General features: G+C 35.9%; 3 protein-coding genes across 4 annotated transcripts; 1 reads left to right on the top strand and 2 right to left on the bottom strand.

Moving 5' to 3' along the window:
- Positions 1-694: 694 nt before the first annotated feature.
- Positions 695-12,350, bottom strand: LOC117982855 (tudor domain-containing protein 3-like). Of its 2 annotated transcripts, none has more exons than XM_034969284.2 (9): positions 12,211-12,350; positions 12,047-12,131; positions 11,561-11,951; positions 10,888-11,069; positions 9,960-10,411; positions 9,151-9,718; positions 8,445-8,651; positions 7,843-7,957; positions 695-7,361 (listed from the first exon to the last, which is right to left on the bottom strand). In XM_034969284.2, exons 1-9 carry the CDS (start codon positions 12,243-12,245, stop codon positions 7,321-7,323), a joined length of 2,076 nt encoding a protein of 691 aa, XP_034825175.1. In that variant the 5' UTR covers positions 12,246-12,350; the 3' UTR covers positions 695-7,320. The 2 variants fall into 2 exon arrangements, with proteins under 2 accessions (XP_034825175.1, XP_034825176.1); XM_034969285.2 differs by having other exon boundaries at positions 9,151-9,715.
- A 372-nt stretch (positions 12,351-12,722) lies between these two features.
- Atox1 (Antioxidant 1 copper chaperone) lies at positions 12,723-13,470 on the top strand. Its single transcript, XM_034969301.2, has 2 exons — positions 12,723-12,870; positions 13,256-13,470. The coding sequence occupies exons 1-2, from the start codon at positions 12,862-12,864 to the stop codon at positions 13,463-13,465; spliced, it is 219 nt and encodes a 72-aa protein (XP_034825192.1). The 5' UTR covers positions 12,723-12,861; the 3' UTR covers positions 13,466-13,470.
- A 538-nt stretch (positions 13,471-14,008) lies between these two features.
- On the bottom strand, positions 14,009-19,401 carry LOC117982859 (POC1 centriolar protein homolog A-like). The gene is made up of 7 exons (XM_034969295.2): positions 19,111-19,401; positions 18,794-19,012; positions 17,693-18,018; positions 16,565-16,649; positions 15,286-15,405; positions 15,088-15,211; positions 14,009-14,793 (listed from the first exon to the last, which is right to left on the bottom strand). The coding sequence occupies exons 1-7, from the start codon at positions 19,243-19,245 to the stop codon at positions 14,099-14,101; spliced, it is 1,704 nt and encodes a 567-aa protein (XP_034825186.1). The 5' UTR covers positions 19,246-19,401; the 3' UTR covers positions 14,009-14,098.
- Positions 19,402-19,636: the final 235 nt, after the last annotated feature.

Genomic DNA, 19,636 nt, shown 5'->3' with positions numbered 1-19,636 from the left:
GCGAGTCAGGCTCGCGCAATGAGGGTTCCGTACTACAGTCGTATTTTTTCGACATTTTGCACGATAATTCAAAAACTGATGCATAAAAATAAATAAAAATCTGATTTAGAATGTACAGGTGAAGACCTTTCATACGATACCCCACTTGATATAGTCACTCACTTGGAAAGTTGAAAATACTAATTATTAGTTCATGACCACAATTTAATTTTTTTCGTGTGATCTAACCCTAAATTCACGGTTTTCAGATTTTTCCCCAAATGTCAGCAATAAGATCTACCTACCTGCCAAATTTCATGATTCTAGGTCAACGGGAAGTACCCTGTAGGTTTCTTGACAGACAGACAGACAGACAGACTGACAGACAGACAACAAAGTGATCCTATAAGGGTTCCGTTTTTCCTTTTGAGGTACGGAACCCTAAAAAAATAGACTTTCATTCCTTTTTTTTAATCGTGCCTTAAAACTGAATGTCGTAATATTTGACGACTTTAAAAAAGATTTTTTTTAAATATAGTTATTTAAAAGGTTTTGATGCCGGACCTCATAGATGCAGTGCTAGATTATCCTAACCTACCCAATTTATTTTTACGAATCGTAAAAATTAGGTGAAAAATTCACAAAATAACATTATCATTAAATCTATTTCAGTTTTCGTTTATATAGGTACTTATTTCAAAAAAACTAAAATGTATTGAATAAACTTCTTTTATTAGCTTTCAGTTAATAAAACGGTTAATTTAACAGAAAATTAGTAGAAATGTATCGAAAGCTGATAATGATCTACAAAAACCTTAGCATCGCGTCAAAACACTGACAGAGCTTTAGTATATACATTAACTTTTCCGATTTTTGATTCCAATATTTGTGAATAGAACTAAGTCAACGCCCGGTTTACATTGTTCCAGTAAAATTCCAGTTTATCGTTCTAATTCAAAGTATGAATATGCTAGAGGATATAGTGTTTAACTACATGAGGTACAGTGTAATAAATCCAGTGATAAGTAGATTAAAAGTCTACTCTTCAATACTGCGAATAAAATAAAAAACTTTTTTTATTCAAATAAACGTTACAGAATGCTTTTGAAAGCGCTTCGAATTCAGCGCAACTGGCACATTCACGATCGATGAATGAAAATTCCAGTGTTTGCATTGCAACTCAATGATCTATTATTTAGTGACAACTCAATCTATTCTAGTCCCGCGTTGGATTGGATAGAATTTACTAGATTCAGCAACTGGAATAATGTAAACCGGTCATTACATCATTGTTTTGAAGTTCAAATTGTATTTGAATTTCTAAACGTACTAACAGTTTTTCTATTCGTAATTAATTGATAGCAATCATTTTATTACATTAAAAAAAACAAAGATAACATAATTCATACATAATTAAATTTAAAACCTCTCTAAGTAAATAAATGGTGATTTCGCGTACGTTATACAATTCTTTACAATAGATATTATAAATTAAAGTAAAAAAACGCTTCAAACTATACTCCGATAATCCGAAACAATATATTACACACTTTGCGCTAGAAATACAACAAATACACTTAACACAAGCTACGCTACGATGCTTGGTTACATAGACTGATAATAAATTAATGAGCCGGGCACATTGTAACACGCTATCCCATCCCACGCCACAATGTTTCGACTTTCGAGTCAAAAATCGTAGGCTCAAGGCACACTGCGGGATAGCAGAAGGGAAGCAATGCGTCTTTTTTTTTTAAAAAAAACCGGAACTTTTTCTTCATTAAGTAATATACCTATGTGAGAAACTAATTCCACAAAACAAAAACAATCATTCAACTATTAGATACTAAAGTACGTAAAATTTATTTTGTTAAAAAAAAAAAAATTCATTTTCGAAAAGACGCGTGGCCATAGATAACACACTATATACGTGGCTTCGCGTCGGCTAGCGGAATGTGCCATGATCCCTAACATTTTTCGTGATCAACAGACACGGCACGGTATTAACAATATCCCACTATTACCCTCACTCTGTGACACGGTCGAGTTAACTTAGCACCTGACACTGATGACGCCATAAACGCCTAGTACGCAAACTGAACCTACAAGGAGACCGTGGCATGACGCGGAGCAAGTATTTATCAGTATTTTTTTAGAGTTTACAAAGTAGGCACCGTTATTTTATAACGATACCCAAACATTTCATTCATGTTATCTCGTTATCTAGGCACCATTACTACCTAATACCGGTAAAAGTAACAATACTTACTTATACCGATACCGGTAATTATACACTTGAGTATCTCGATCTAGTGATGCCGTGGACAAAGTGGCGTGTTCACTCGATGCGCATTTACCGTGAAGTAAAATAAGTATAAAATATGCATAACGTTAAATCATATTTGTATACCGCAACTAGTAACGTTATATTTTTAACGTAACATAACGAATGTTTTGGAATTTTAACGTTAAAAAATTAGAAACGATAACCGTCCCTTGCGTAAAGGACTGCATTCAGACGAGGTATTGTACTCGTCGAGTCGAGTCAACATAGCACCGAGCACTTCTTGTCATGGAAAATACGAGTTCATTCTGTATCGTTTTAACACGCGTTGCTTGATGTAGCGTAGGTTGGCGTGTTACAAAGTGTTCCCGGCATAATGCATGAGCATGAGAGTTACATCCTTTAGTTTAGTTTCCCTAACAACTATGAAAACGAGACACATTACTGTGCAGCATCCAATAAAATCACAATACACGGTTGTGAATGTGATGGTATAACAAACAACCAACACCAGAGCACGACAAGGTAGATTGTAATACCTATAAAGCTTAGCTTTAACCCTGGTGCTAGTGCATTGGTGAAAATAATTTTCCCGGCCAACCGTTTAAATTTATGGTCAGAAAAATTTCTTAAACAGCCCCAATATTATGCAACATTTTTTGCAGTGATTGCAATCATTGCATCAAAGTTAATGTAGGCCCGATTTATCACGCATCAATAAAAAATAGAACACTGGGTGGCAGTTTAGTTACTATAGGACTCTTCTAAAATTAAAACGGACTATGGAAACTTAAAGAAATCCTAGAGCTTCCGACACGGTCAAGCGGCTTGACGTCAAGTACGTAGATTTTTGCTTAAGTCAAGCATTTTGACCGTTTATAATGTCTGCTCGATGCTTTAGTCAAGCATTTACGCGTGATTGATGCGAATTTATATTTTTTGCTTGACACGACGTTCGCGTCGGCTTGGTCAAGCATAGCTCATTTGCACGTCAACTGTCAGACATGGCGAACGACGACGTTTTGTTATGCGACAACAGCGAAAACTATAGTGGCGAACAATGGAGCAGAAAACAGTTTTTATTATTATACTCATTTTATTACACCGACGAGCCGCTTCAATTCAGGAAAATAAAATCACCCTTGTATTTTGATAAAAATCACTTTGTTTGACCACCGCTGGACTACCTAGGTATAAGTACGACGATCACGTAAGAAATGAGAAAAGTGCCTCTTACTGCTTGACGGACGCATCAACGTGCTAGACTTCAAGCCGCTTGACTGTGTCGGAAGCTCTTTAGGGTTTTGCTCACCAACCGATACTGGAGCTATTATATAATACAAATTGCTGGTACAGAATAAAATAATAAATAGTGGGTATAGTTTAGGCCTGTTCAATTACAATAGCAAAGTATCGACAACGATATCGAGACATACTTAAACAAAATTATACACAAAGATCGATAGTAAGTCACCACAGCTTTGGATCAGCCGATAGTTTAGATTAAGGTAGAAGTTTGTATCAATGACGGCCTCACCAGAAGGCGTCACAATATATTGTCATAAAGAAAAATTCTACCATTTACTCAGGGTCCCGCATACACGCGACAGAGGGACCCTAAATAAATGGCGCAGTTCTACTAGTTCTTTAATTCTGTACAAACTAACAGGAAATGATCCATCGCTAAGAAATAAACTAATAAAACATTAATAACGCTATAGCCCGTACAAAATTACTCTTCACGCGCCATTGTATCTCTATGGGCCAACTGTCATGTCAAAAGTACGGTTCACCTTTAAAATAAGGACTAAAATCGTACTTTCGACATGAAACTTGACACAAAAAGTTATGGCACGTGAGGAGTTAAATTTTACGCGTTACATCGATATATTTTGTTTTGACATTAATATCAGCCCTGGTATCGCCCATAGAACTGGGAATCAACTTATTAGTGTGATATCGGCAGAATCGGCTACTGCTATAAACGACCGGTGCCCGTCCTTTAGGACGCCTTCGTCAGTGAACTAACGACCCCATTCCTCAGCGATAGGCGATTTTGGGACTGCATCGATGCTGCATTGCGTTTTGATAACTTTCTGCATTCGATCTCTGTAATGAAAACGCATGTTTTAACGCTCGGACGCGGCAACGAGCATCCGAAAATTGACTTGATCGCTGCGATTGGAGATAGTACGTGTGCGGGGTAGAGCGTTCAAAGCATCATCTAGCCTCCGAAAAACAAGTAAATCGCCGATTGCTGATGCTAAAACGCATCGTGTCTGTTATGGCCCTTAGCCGCCCGAATGTTCTATGCGAACGAGCAGACTTGCTGACTAATCGAGCTGAACTACGCCAACTATCGGGCGACAATTTAGTCGCGGCTTAATGTGACTAAAATATCAGCCAATCCAAAATCCGCACTTTGCGGAACCCTTATTATGTAACAAGTGAATATATAACCAGGAAACATCACATAACATCCAAGTTTGAGCTTACACCTATTATTATGAAATACAATTGAGCTACACTAAGTATAATATTTTACATCAAGTTTGTTTACACCACTGGTAGTATAGTTATAGTTTCTAATAAAAATCCTGCTACTCCGGTTGTATACAAAAACCTTGTAGTGCCTTCCTTGTCACAATGTGGCTAATATTGTTATAACTACAGATCATTGATGTAGAATACAGACCGTTCACTTAACTTATCCCTTGCCGTTATGTTGGCACCATTGCTTTGTTCACTTTATTCCTTAGAACTTAGGGTTTATTATTGTGTGAACTGCAGTGATGCCAACATGACGGCAAGGGACAAGATAAAGTGAACGATCTGTAAAGTAAAATGACAGGTAATATATTGTTATCCCTTTCATAATCCTCTCCGCGGAAAAGGACTGTGATTTTAGTTTAGAGATTGTGTTGGTACAACGGATTCAGCCACATTCAGGCACTAAAGACTTTTTAATTTTGTTTAGAATTTGTTTACAACCGAATAAAGACGAAAACAAACTTAAAACACACGATCGCGAATTGACACCAAAATACCAATGCCACGTGATACGAGTTGAGTCCAAGTCAAATAGTACAGCATTTTTGAAATGGTTTTCCTTCCTATCAATGTTTATAGCACTTGCTTAGATAATCACATCCAAGCAAGTTCTTGAGCAAGTGCAGGTGGTGTAGAGTTCTTGTAGTACAATTCCAGTCGCGAGTAAGCATGTATTCGCCTTTAGCATCAATACACAAATACAACATTCACTTCAAAAGTTCAACATAGGACAACATAGATAGTACGTCAGTATGTATTTAGATATTTCATAACAAAATATTATTTATTGCAGCTGCACAGTAAGATATAAAAATAATAATTAATTATAATGTCGCGACGTGTTACTTGACTTGCGTGCCAACACTCGCAACGAACCATTATGTTCCACATTCATTTGTACATTTTGAATGTTGTCATAATATTATATCGGGCACAAAAATAAACGGTCTTGGCAGAAAGGCCGGACTGATTTCACAAAGAGCTTACTCGTCGTTATAAACAATTTTTAGGGTTCCGTACCTCAAAAGGAAAAACGGAACCCTTATCACTTTGTTGTCTGTCTGTCTGTCGGTCTGTAATTATAATGATCATTGACCTATAAAATAGGTCAATGATCATTATAATTAAACTTTGCTGCTATGAACTTAAGGTTGTGATAACTTCACGATATTCATGAAAGTAAAATTGGTTTTATTTTAGTGAAATATGCGCGCAATAGCTATACAGACGGTATCGATACGGCAGTTAGCTTAGTTACTACAAAGGAAACCGTTGCGCGTTGCGCATATTAAATTAGTTGAACACAGCTTTGATACCGATATTCGGAAACTGTTATCAATATCGGTATTGAAACTAAATAGCGTTTGGATAACCGTTGCCAGAAATAGCTGTTAACGCCCATCTCTAGTACCAACCCCTTTATGCATGACCCTGTTTATAAGCGTGCCATTGCTGTTTAGGATTAGGACTTATTTAAAATTATTTTTTTAGAATATTTTAAAAATAGTTCGGCAAGACTAATAGCCAAGCCTCATTAGTTTTTATATCATTTTGTTTGACAAAAAGATATTGGTTGCACTAAAATTTCTTAAACTAAATTAACAGACAGGTCTAATATTAGTCATCCTTTTCACAATCTTCTATGTTGAAAAGGATGGCTATACATAGACAAGTAAAAGTTTAGTTTAAAAATTTTGTGCAAGATTAACATCCTTGAATAAAGTGCTGCGAAACTTTTCAATGTTACTAGAGTTTTGTAATATTCAAAGTATACTAGTAATTAAGTAAGCTTATTTTAACTAATTCCACTATACTTTTATGGTTCCGTACCGCAAAAGAAAAAATAAGCCCTTTATGCATTTACTTTACTTTGTTCAAGTTTGTCAGTTAATATTTGAGGGCTTTTAATTATTAAGGGTATCCACTACATTCCCATGTTCCTGGTGGGGAAAACATCTATTCCCCAACCTGAAACAGCCTGTTACCTAGTTTGTAACGTAGTCAATACCCAGTTTAGAGTATTCGATTAGCATTCTCAAAATGATCATGCTAGGCCTGTAGATAAAACTGCAAAAGTTCCCAACTCAGATGTATATAAATCTGAGAAGTGCTATCCTTTTCTGCGAGTAATATTGCGAAAGGTAAACACTTCTTGAAGACTTGTAAGAGTTAAGAAGAGCGCTATGTATAACCGAATAAGCACCATTATCAAAATGAAAGTAGTATAACGCGTTTCAGTAAAGAAAAGAATCGAAAAGAGCAGCGTTAATCATTCTGTCTCACTTACACAGTATACTTACCTACGAACAATGTGTGAGTGAGAAAGAATGATTAGCGCCGCTTCGTTTCGATTTGTTCGTTTATTGGCTCGTGAGCGAGAAGCAGGCACGTCAAGTACACACTAGAGGGCGTGATGCGCGTGTGTCGCTCGGGCGTCACGCGACGGCGGGCGCGGCGCGGGGACGTCAGCTGACGGCGGCGGCGGGGGAGGGCGCCGCCCCGCACCCCTAGGCACGCCGCGCCAGGTAACCGCCGCTGCTCGACGCCGCTGCAAGCCGACATCTCACATCACTATTGAAAGGGGCTATAGTTCTTGCACTTCAGTGCACGTAAATCTTGCTTGTCTTTAAGTCGAATTGGTACAATTAAAGTAAATTTGTGCGTTTGCGAGTACTTGCTCGCGACTCATTGGTCCGACCGGCACGCACACTTACGAAATATCCATGTAAACAAGGTAACCACGAGTAAAGGTCACGCGCGCTCGTGAATTGCAAGAACTTACTATAATCGACGCATTTTAAACGGAGTCGTCGAGTTATCTGTCTGTTTCGCTCGCACTTACAGGTCGTAGGTGCCAGCGACCTGTAAGTGCGAGCGAAACAGACAGATAACTCGACGACTCAGTTTAAAATGCGTCGACTAAAATCGGAGCGACCGAAGTAATATTAAAATTATATAAAATTAATATATTCAAATAGAGATAACATAATATTATAGCGGCATTAGTATTTATCAGGAGTTTAACTTACCTTGGTTAGGGTACGGCAAGCAATTAGACTTAAGAACCTCTTCGTGATTACCATATGCACAAAATTTTACTACTACAGTGTTTGCTGAAATGCCAGTGATTTCCGCCTCATAAAACTGAAACAAACAAAAACATTTTTATTTTCTCCATGTTCATTGAATAGAATGTACATAAACTTCCTAATATGGAAAACAAAGAGGAAAATGAAGTGTTTCTTTTACGACCCTACTACAAGAAAACTGGTATCTCAGTTTTATGTATAACCCGTACAAAATGACTCCTCAGGCGCCATTTTAACTCTATTGGTCAACTGTCATGTCAAAATTACCTTTAAAATAAGGACTAAAATCGTACTTTTGACATGAAATTTGACACATAAAGTTAAAATGGCGCGTCATAATTATGACTTCAATATCGTACTGCGTAAAAATTGACAAGCATTTAGGTTTACTTATTTATTCTAATGTAAAGGATCTCTTTGCAGTTTGCACATATAAATTCAGTCAAAACATATATGGGACTACTATTATTAGCTGTATTTTAGCAAATACAAAAATATTTCATTTTATCATATGCTTTCACTTCGATTGTCGGTAAACTCACATTATTATCCTCCCAATAAAGAGCGAGGCATCTGTCCCCGACCTTCCAGTTGATATCGGCGACGCCCAGCATCGCCCGCGCCTGCTCATTGACCGCGGCGTTCTGGAAGCCCAGCAACGAGCCCGGCAGGAACGGACCTCCCGTGCGAAGCGTACTGTACTCCTGAGGACGCGCGCCGTAGCCGTACTGACGACCGCCAAAACCTCCCTGAAAGAATGAATGAAAATAATTATGAAACCTCCCTGAATTAATGAACGAAAATAACAATGAAACCTCCCTATATGAGCTCCTCCCTCTCTTCCCGAATGAATGAATGAAACCAATTATAAAATCTTGGTGATTGTATGAAAGGAAACAATTTCAACAAAACCTTTCTGAAAGAATTATTAAATTAATACTATTACGTAACTTGCCTGAATGAATAAACTAAAACAATAATGAAATCTTCCCAATTTAATGAATGAAAAACAACTACGAAACCTTCCTGAATAAATGAATGAAAATAATTATGAGACCTGAATTAGGAAATAACAATTAGGAAATCTCCCTGAATGAACGAATAAAATCTTATTCAACAAAAACACACATACAAAGATCCAAAATGTAGACTGAGAAGATGGAAGGGAATTTCATTGGTTTTAGCCGATTATAACATGTTATAATTAATTTTAGCTAATTCAATAAAAAAAATTGTAGCTAGACATACCTGAGCATTCATGTAGTTCATATTGGAATACATGGGAGTTTGCTGCGGCTCCATATAGCCATTTGGCTGCTGTTGCTGCCGGCGATACGGCTGCTCCTGGTACTTAGGCATGTCGTTATTCCTCCTAAATGGAGTTATTTCCTGCATCGCTTGATTAGGAACATACTGCTTTGGCTGATACGCTTGTTCCGGATATGACTGATAATTTCTACCAGGCGAGACCTCTTCGTTAGGCCGAGGCTGGTTTGTGAGCAAGTTCAAATTTGCCGTTGCATTGACTAAACTATCCATTGGATTAATATTACGATAATTTTGTTGTTGCTGCTGATTCATGTCATTGTTGTTAAAATGTTCATTCCTCATGTTTATTTCCGGGTATTGATTGTGGGGTTGGCTCTGATATGCATTGTTGTAATGTAAGTTAAGATTGTTGGCTTGCTGTTGTTGTTTGTTCTTTTCTTCTAACTTTCGCTGGAACCTTGGTGGTTTTTCGTTCTGTGTCTGATATTTGCGTTCCTCTCTGTGTGTATTATTGTGATAGTTGTCGTAGTGTCCCCCATCAGACCTGCTACAATAAAGCTAAATAATAATATTCTACTTAGGAATAGGAAATATTTATTTTATAAACACAACCTTCTATTTATCTGTTACCATCTCTTGATCATCTCAATTGCTAAACCAATCTTGAAGAAATAGGTAGAATGCAACCTATTTCTTGCAGGTCAGTTTGTATATTTAGTTTTTTGTATTCCAGGAAAACATAACACAACTGAAATTGGTAAGACTATAAATAAATAAATAAAATATACCTGTGTCGTGGGCCGTCATATCGCGATCCGTGTGAGCGTGGATTTGTTTTGGCCCCGTTCCTATCCCTATTACCATAACTCCTTTCGCCCCTGTCTTCGGAAGGCGTGTTATAATCTCGCCGACTGTTCTTATCCTTGTCTGGTACATTAGGAAGTTTATCCTCCAAGAAATCAAATAGAGATACTTTTCCTGAAGGTTTGACGGGTACACCATCTTCATCATTATCTTTATTTCGCCCTTTACGTTTTGGTTGGCTCGGCTGATCTGACTCTTTTGGTTTCTCTTTACTCCTATTTTCCGAGTTGTCCCTTTTCTGTAATATTCTAAGTGCCCTATCAACATTGTTCTTAGTATACTTGAGGGTGTTCTCAGCTTGTTCTTCAGAGAAGCCAGCATCAACAATTTTCTGTACATTCGCATCCAATAGAGGTTTAGTGCCTCCACCGAACACCTGTAACAATAGAAATAATCTCTTCAGAAAATATTTATATATGACTTGATGAAGTCATTGTACTTGTATATATTTGTATTACAAAATTGTAAAGATATTTATTGGTGTACACACTTTGTTTGGGTGAAATTAGTTTTTTTAAATCCCAAGGGAACTCTTTGATTTTCTAGGATAGAAAGTAGCCAATGTCACTCTCCAGGTATTTTACTATAACCAAGCAAAAAATCACGTCAATCCATTGCCCCGTTGCGACGTGATTGAAGGACAAACCAAAAAACAAACACACTTTCGCATTTATAATATGGGTAGTGATTCTGCCAGTTTTTCAAAGCTCTGAAGCCAGCAAAATAAATTTTCTGATAATTATTATTTAGAATAGAATGTGTTTTTTCAATAAGTTTTTAAAATGTGCTTTTGAAAATGCTTTTAACTAGTCAAGTACCACTACCACTGGATCACAATTCCTTCCCTAGTACCTTTTTAACACCAGACATCCTCTGTGCCTCTGCAATAGCTCCCTTTCTCTGAGCTTCAAACTCAGCGTTGTCTTGCTTAGCCTGTTCTTGCAAACTCTTGAATTGTTTGTCAACAGGTAATGCTTCCAGTCTTTGACCAAACGGAATCCACGGTGGGGGACCACCATCTGCTCCAATGCCACCTGGAAAAAATAAAACTTTCCATATTAAGTACCTACCAATAGATTTATCAAAAACAATTTTAATAAACACTAAATATTTTACACAGTAATTCATACATTATTTGCTACAATTATCTTTTACATATAAAAAATTTAACACCTGACTTCATCTGTGTGTATTTAGGTTTTTACAAAGCCTGTTAGCAAAAAATAAGCATTTAAATATCTAATTAGTATTTATTTATTTATTTATTTTTATTTTATTTTTATTTTTCATGTACCAAAATTGTAGTTACAAAGTAATAATAAATTAAGTTACATTGGAAATGCTTATCTCTAAATATTTATTATGAATTTTATGAATTAGGTACAAAAACTTGGGACTTAAGATTCTATGCTCTATCTTGCATTGTTTTCCAGTGCAATAAAGATTTCTAAATAAATACATGAAAACTTATTTTAATTTTAAGTATTTCTTACAGAAAGGAAATTATTGAAGTCCTCCGACTCACCTCTAGTATGCTTAGCAAGACTTCTATTGAGTTCCCATTTCTCAATCATATGAGACACTTTACCACCCAGCACTGACACTACAGTAGGAGTCAGCCAAATCACACCATGACACACTTCAAGATCCTCATTCTGAAGTAACACCTTTGTTCCTGGTGGGGTGTTAATGCTCAGATTGGGAATAGAAGTTGTCTCGAGACCTGTGCACGAAGACTTTCCATCGTGTAACGTAAATTTCAACATACGAGGGGCTGATGTGGACTCTTCATTAGCTTTAGGGGCTGCCACATTTCTTATCTTCTGGATTTGAACGACTATTGGATTCTCTAACTTAGAAGGGTCTTTCGTAAACTCTTCGGGAAAGGCTGCCTCGCCTATGTCCCTCAGATCGAACTGAAATATAAAGCAAGCCAGTCATGACCACCACAATCTGTGTGGGTCGATTGACGATGAAAGAAGTGGAAAATACGAGTTTTCACAGTACTTACGTCTAGAGCCCTTCGACTAAGGATATTCACATCTTGTATTTGACCATTTTCGCTAATAATATCAATACCTTCTTGACTTAAGTGCCTAGAAAAAATATCGTAATGTTACATTTAATAAGTGGTAACTGTATTTGTTTTGAGGGCATTTGATATGTTTCACTTACCATCCCAGATCCCTGAGACTATCTCTGAGTGTCATGTTTTCATTTGTATTGAAAATAAATCACCAAATTAACGAAATTATTAAATAAAACCTCACAGACAGACCGTATCCCACTTGCCTGCACTTGCCCATTTGTCAAACTCGTTGCCACAGATGAAATACCCTAAACTTTGATCTTTGGCCATAGCCATTAGCATATATTTTTTTAACTGGTTTTACGGCTCTGGGTTCTAACTTTTTTGAGCCTTTGCCACAACCTAGAAACAGTGAAACCACAGCGTGAAACTGGGTAACTATTTTAAAATAAATATTTTAAAATCTATTTAGAACAATTTAGAAATATTACAAAATGAATTTTATCTAAACAGATACTTGTACAAAGATTATACAATTATTCATCCAAGGATTATACCATAGATTATACCTACTTGTTTCCTTAGACAATAGATAATTTGTTTCTGTAGATAATCTATGCTTAAGCCTATCTGTGCTTATGTCAATGTCAAACAAGTACGTCAAAAGGTCAATGCACCGGTGTATTACGTTTACATTTTACATTTTTGTTATAGATATTTTTTAACTTTTTATCTAGTTACGCTTATCACTCTGCATTATCTGATTTTAATTTGGTAATTCAAGTTCCCCCATCGCAATGTCTACGGTAAGTCTATTCTATAGTGAAAATGTTTTATAAACATGAATGTGCTATTGAAAAATATGAACCCATGTTAATGAGTAAACTGGCCTTATTTTTGGCTAAATTAGCCTTCATTTTATCGGTTTACAACTTATATATGGTAATTTTACATGTGCACATAAAACGGCATCGATAACAGATAGAAACATCGAAACGGAGTTGTAGCTCAGTCGTTTATTTCAAAATGTGGTTTCCGAATGCAACAAGTTTTACTGTGCTGAAAATTCTCCGAAGAAAGTCGGTTGATGCTATTACTGAAAAGCATGTCTGTACTGAAAATGCATTGTTTGCAATTCCTTGTTTTAGACCATATTTGATGCTTGTAATAATTACTTATAATATTTTTCAGACACATATATTCAATGTTGAGATGACCTGTGAAGGATGCTCTGGAGCTGTGGACAGGGTGCTCGGCAGATTAAAAGGTCAAGGTGTGGACAATGTCTCTATCTCATTACCAGAACAGAAAGTATCTGTAACATCAACACTCAGTGCAGATCAGCTACTTGAAGTTATAAAGAAAACAGGGAAAAAGACCAGTTATGTTGGTACACAATAGAAAAACTAATATGCAAATATGACTTTGTATTCAGATGGGCAGGAATCATAGATATAATATTATGAATATGATAACACTTTAAAGGTTCTTTTTTCTGAAAATATGTGCTCCAAAAATATTTTTAAAAAACTCAGCCACTGGAAATACACTCTACTACTTCCAAAATTGTAGACAAACTTAGTCATGAATATCCATGATAGTCATGGTTATCCAAAGCCTGTCAAGTATCAAATAATTGTATCTTGAGCAATAGCCAGTATTAACTTTTTGATTTTATACATATAATAATTTTTTTATTATAGAAAAAATAAAAAAATAAACATTTAAAACAGTTCTGCCTCAGCAGAATATGAAAAAGAAACCCTAAAAAGTACTTGTGAAAGATATCTTTGTAAATTAACTAATCTATTTATTGGTTGTATATCTAAGTGATTGTTACATTTTCCTTATATGCATATATTGTTTGTTATTTAATCATTAAAATAAATCGCAGCTCTGGTACAATTAGACTTAAGACTAAAGTACCAAATATTTAAGAAAATATATTTTTTATGAATAAATACTTTATTTTTCAATTACTCCATCACATTGATATTACAAGTTATTATATCACAAATTGTCAATAAATTAATTCTACTCATTCTTGCTGACAGTGTCTTCTAAAGTGTTAAGTCTTAAATCAACAAGGTCTACAGCTTCGTGGAGTGCGTTCAGGTGCTCAACCATTGCATTCACAGTTGGTAACACATCAGCACAATCACACTCTCTTATTTTATCCACACCACTTGTATAAGTTGTGTTTAGTTTTCTAACTTTTTTCACAACAGACTCATGTTGCTCATTGCTTTGACTAAGTATTTTAAAGCCACTATTGATGGGAAAGCTTCTTTTCCTACCCACCCACTCTATGGTTCCACTTGTGTAACACACATCATTGTCCCCAAGTTTTATCATACCAAAAATACCTTCATTTTGTTTCTCAGTCTCAATTGATTTATTAAAAAAATTTGGAATAGTATAAGTGCCTGGAGTTGGTGGTGTGCGAGGAATATGACTTACGTGACCCACACTGTATGCAGAACATTCAGTCGACTGACACTCGCCATGGCTTTGTGCGTTTCCGTTTAGATTCTGTGAATTAGGTCTTAAGGAGCCATGATCTTCGCTTTGCCATACTGACTCTATAGTAGTACTGTTAGCATTAGGGGCTCCTTCTTGGAAACTTACATTTCTTACAGAATCATTTGTAATTTCTACTGCATTATCAATATGAACAAAATTGGTCACAGGATACCTTTTACTGTGATAACAGTGATACCACATCTTCACTGCCTATTGAGGTGAATTAACATGAGTTTAATTATTGTTTTTTTATATAACTAATTTGATGAAACATGTTACTAGTGAGATTACAATTCTCTCTGAAGTCTAGTTTCTGAATAGCTATAGAGTACTTGATGTTGGTACATTCCAATGATTGGTCCTAAACAAAAGTATCAATAATTTAGTTTAAAGTAGTTTTATGAACATCAAAATTGTCTGCTTCTAGCTATCTACTTGTATAACTACTCCTTTCTACAAAAATACGATTTCTCCTTATCACTATTTCCATCTTGGATGACCTAAACCTTTTATTCTTTTCTTTTCACTAACTTTGGTATTTGGAGGTTTACGAGTTACTGAGTTCTCTTCGACATTCTCTTTTATATCCCCAAGTTCAGTGAAATTCGTTTTCCATAAAGATATCTGAAAAGAAAGACTAATTAATTGACTTGTAATTGTTAAACAGATGCACACATTTTTTTGAAAAAAACACTAACCATTTTGTCATCACCAGCTGAAGCAAAGAATTGCCCACTTGGAGAAAAAGTAACAGCATTCACTCCACCACTATGACCAGACAGAGTGAATATTGGGTGCCCCTCCAATAGATCTAATATCTGAAAATATAATCTTTTTACTTTCTATCTATCTATCTATCTATCTAAAAAGTCAATGTTTGTATGCACACGCACAGACTACAGTGTATAAAGGGAGATTTGTATGTTTGTGTTCTATGTGTTGCTAAAGCATCCATCAGATTATAATGAAACTATGGTAGGGTATTTATAGACGCCCGAGAGGGTTTTAGGCACAAAAAAATGAATAAAAAAAATTTCGTATGTTTTTCGTTTTTAATGGAACTTTCTGTTTTAGTGGGTTAAGGGACCGGAGAGGGTGCCCCCGGTTTATCTGGAGGGTTCTGCGGTTCGGGAGGTGCAACAATTCAAGTATCTGGGGCATGTTCTCACTGGTGACCTCAGGGATGATTTAGATATAGAAAGAGAGAGAAGAGCCCTCTCGGTTCGGTGTAACATGCTTGCCCGCAGATTCTCTAAGTGCAGTAAAGATGTGAAATTGACACTATTTCGTGCATATTGTCAGTGTTTTTATACCTGTCAATTATGGACGAAATATAAAAGAGCAACAATGAACACCATTAGGGTGCAATATAATGACGCATTTCGCATCCTAATGAGATTGCCAAGGTACTGCAGCGCGTCAGGCATGTTCGCCGAGGCGAGAGTCAGTGACTTCTTCGCCATTATTCGTAATCGTGTAGCCTCTTTCTGGGATAGAATACGACAATCCAATAACGTCATACTTGAGGTTATAGGTGGGCATATGACCGGTCAGATATTCGATCACTGGCGGCGTGTGCATCGGGACGCGAATAAGAAGTAGAAGTAAGATTTTACTTCTACTTCTTGAACATCAAATAATATTTTAGTTATTTTAATTTTAATTTTAATTTATATTAATTTCTTTATTTAGTAGGTATTTTATTATAATGTATAATGTATAACTTGCTGGATTTATATCTGAAAATAAAGATTTATTTATTTATTATTTATTTATATTTTAACCGACTTTCAAAAAGGAGGTGATCCTCTATTGGACCAACTTTCATAACCTATTTAATCTACTTAAGTGGAATTTCCATTTTTTTTAGTAGGTATCTAATCCTGGCAGTTTAGGATTAGACTGTGCATTGATACATCAGTCAGTCAGTCAAAACAAGTCTTTTTATATGCAAAGATTAAGTATATTTTATCTCACCTTCATTTTACCATCTTTACTTGCAGTTAATATGTAACTCCCGCTGGGATGAAATGCTATCTGTGTGACTGCATCATTGTGTACACTGAAACCACATTGGTACATATTAAACTACTAGCCGATACCCGCGACTTTGATCGCGTAGATTTACGTTTTTGAAAATCCCGTGGGAACTCTTTAATTTTCCGGGATAAAAAGTAGTGTTACTCTCCAGGTCTTTGACCTATATACCCATGCAAAAAATCACGCCGATCCGTTGCTCTGTTGCGACGTGATTGAAGGACCAAACAATAAACCAACAAACAAGCACACTTTTGCATTTTTAATAGGGGTAGTGATAGCCAACTGTAAAAACAGTGAATATAAAAGAATGTACTAAATATACCTACACATATTTTATCTGTAACATTTTACTACTGAAGGCAAATAGATAAATTTTGCCTTTGTAAATAAAAACGAGGTTAATGGTACTTGATCAATAATAAATAAATTATTTATGCCAAGGTAGAATTCCAAAGTTTCGGCCGAAGCTGTTTCTAACGCCGAAATTGAAGGAAATGTCACGAAAGGATTGTTATCACTACCCATATTATAAGTGCGAAAGTGTTTGTTTGTTGATTTGTTATTCAATCACGTGACACGGAGCAATGGATTAACGTGATTTTTTCATGGTAATAGTTAAAGACCTGGATAGTTACATAGGGTACTTTTTATCCCGGAAAATCAGAATTCCCACTGTATTTTTAAAAACTAAATCCACGCAATGAAGTTGCAGGCATCAGCTAGTAAATTATAAGTTCAACAAGACATTTAGTCAACTAAAAATACTGTTACATTCACTTTTAGCCAATTGTGAACTGAATTTCTTATGAGTTATTACACCTTTGGCTTCCGCCGAAGGTTGTGGCAATAGCAGATTAATCGACTTAGGCCAGAAATCAACCTTCAATCGGACACTAAGAAGAATAGAATAGAATATATTTTTATTCCAGTAAACTTTTAAAAGTGCTTTTGATTCGTCAACTACTTTTATTTACCACTGGTTTGGAATGCTGATCCTGCCGAGAAGAACCATCAAGAAACTCGGCCGTTGCTCTTTTTATCTAATAATAGTTATACAACTTTTACCTGTAATATTGGACAAGATTATGTGTTCTTATATCATATAGTTTTACATTGCCTTTTGATGTACCCACAGCAACGTAACAGCTAGATGGGTGCCATGCTAGATACATTCCATGACTATTCTGGTCCTTATATGTATTAATGCATTCTGCTGTATCTGGGTTCCATAGTCTGGTTGTCTTATCATCAGAACATGATGCTATAACTGAGCCGTCACTGGACATAGCTGCTCGTCTCACCCAGTTTGTATGCCCTACGTAGGAGGCTAAGAACTTATGTTTGTCACCAGACCATATTTTTATTATCTTATCATCTGAAGCTGTTATTATCTGTAAATATGTTACACTTAATGTCAGCAATGAATTTATATATTGTCTTAGTTTAGTAACATTTACTTATATTATAAGTGTGAAAGTGTGTCTATCTGACTGCTCTCTGCCCCTCTGATGAATCGATTTTGATGAAATTTGGTACAGAGATAGCTTACATTTAGGGGAAGGGTTACTTTTTATCCCAGAAAATTATAGTTCCTCTAAGAAACATAAATCAAAACAGACAAAGTTGAAGGCATCATCTAGTAACAAATAATGTGATGGCCTAGTTAAAATCAAGGGCCACTACCACCAAGGGGTTGGAGTATCATCATAATATTGAGTTTTTTAGCATCACAAGCTTTGCTATTAAATAAACTTTATGAAGTTACTCTTAACTCTATGAAGGATAGTATTGTAAGTGCAAACTTGGGTTGAATGGGTTATGTAGCCAGGTTTACTTGTCCAAGGTGTAGCCTGTACAACATGTGGATTTATTATACATATATTTAATAAGTATAATATCCCCTTTTCTAGAACAGGTGGTTTCTGTCTAAAAGCAGCAGTTTAATAGTCTTAAGTTCACTTTAAAGAAACAACATTTAAGGCAAAATGTTATATAGGTACATTTTTAGCAAAAGGATTCTGTTAATTAAAACTGCTATACCTTCTGCAAGTTAGCCTGCACATTTAAGACTGCAACGCTACTTACCCAGGTGAGATTTTACCAGGTTGAGACTTGACATTGAAAAAAAAACTAAAATGGTCCTTAAAAAAATATACATAGTCTCACCTTAGTTCCATCAGGACTATATTGAACAGAACGTACAGTTTGTGAATGTGCCTTAAACATTCCTGTACTGCCTGTGACGGTTGGCACCCATATCCGGACTGTTTTGTCTCTGGATGCCGAAGCCATATATTTCCCTGACGGCGAAAACGTTACATCCATTACTGCTTCGTCGTGACCCTGAAATCTATAGCTTTTCATGGTACCATGCAGGTCCCATAGCTATAAACAAACAAATCACCTCACTGGCATTTAAAAATTTTAGTATCTATATTATATACCGAAACTGGCAATTAAAAGCGTCCTTGAAGAATATTTACCAAAATACTATTATCCAGTGAACTACTAGCCAATTGTTTTTCATTGCGATTATAAAATAAAGCTGTTACACTGTTGCGATGGCCTGTGAGTTGTTTTTCCAAAGACGGATCTATACATATAGTATTGCACTCCATTTTTATTACAAATATTCTAACGGCTCAAATACGGATCTTTGTACTGCGGTTAACAATTATTTTTTAAAAATTCTGTGAAAAAATTCAATTTTAACTGAAAACCGCTGACAAAAATCAAAAAGTTCAAAATGAAAACCACATGAAAACAAACAAACCTACAACTAACAAAACACCAAACCATAGACATTTTTTTAGAGTATAATATAATACCTCCTATACATGAGGCCACATCGTGCCAACATTTCCGCCCAGGGCCATGACTGCCATGATTCTTTGGTGCCACCAGACACTTGCGCCCATTACGACATAAGCAAACAACATGCACTGGCAAGCGTGGACGCGTGTAATGCGTATGTATATTAATCTATATGTATGCATATGCATACCAACG

This window comes from Maniola hyperantus, chromosome 6, assembly GCF_902806685.2.
Source record: "Maniola hyperantus chromosome 6, iAphHyp1.2, whole genome shotgun sequence".
In the NCBI taxonomy this organism is placed as follows: Eukaryota; Metazoa; Arthropoda; class Insecta; order Lepidoptera; family Nymphalidae; genus Maniola; species Maniola hyperantus.
The sequence above is the reverse complement of the archived record's forward strand: the minus strand, read 5'-3'. Positions and strand labels throughout refer to the sequence as shown.

Bases quoted from the DNA above. Each gene is read 5' to 3' on its own strand.
- LOC117982855 (XM_034969284.2), bottom strand. From the start codon at position 12,245: ATGACACTCAGAGATAGTCTCAGGGATCTGGGATG. The intron at 11,952-12,046 runs GTAAGTACTGTG...TTTATATTTCAG, and splicing joins TTAGTCGAAGGGCTCTAGAC to TTCGATCTGAGGGACATAGG. The intron at 8,652-9,150 runs GTATGTCTAGCT...TCATTCTTTCAG, and splicing joins TGAACTACATGAATGCTCAG to GGAGGTTTTGGCGGTCGTCA.
- LOC117982859 (XM_034969295.2), bottom strand. From the start codon at position 19,245: ATGGAGTGCAATACTATATGTATAGATCCGTCTTTGGAAAAACAACTC. The intron at 15,406-16,564 runs GTGAGATAAAAT...TTATATTTTCAG, and splicing joins GTAAAGATGGTAAAATGAAG to ATATTAGATCTATTGGAGGG. The intron at 15,212-15,285 runs GTTAGTGTTTTT...CTTTCTTTTCAG, and splicing joins CAGCTGGTGATGACAAAATG to ATATCTTTATGGAAAACGAA.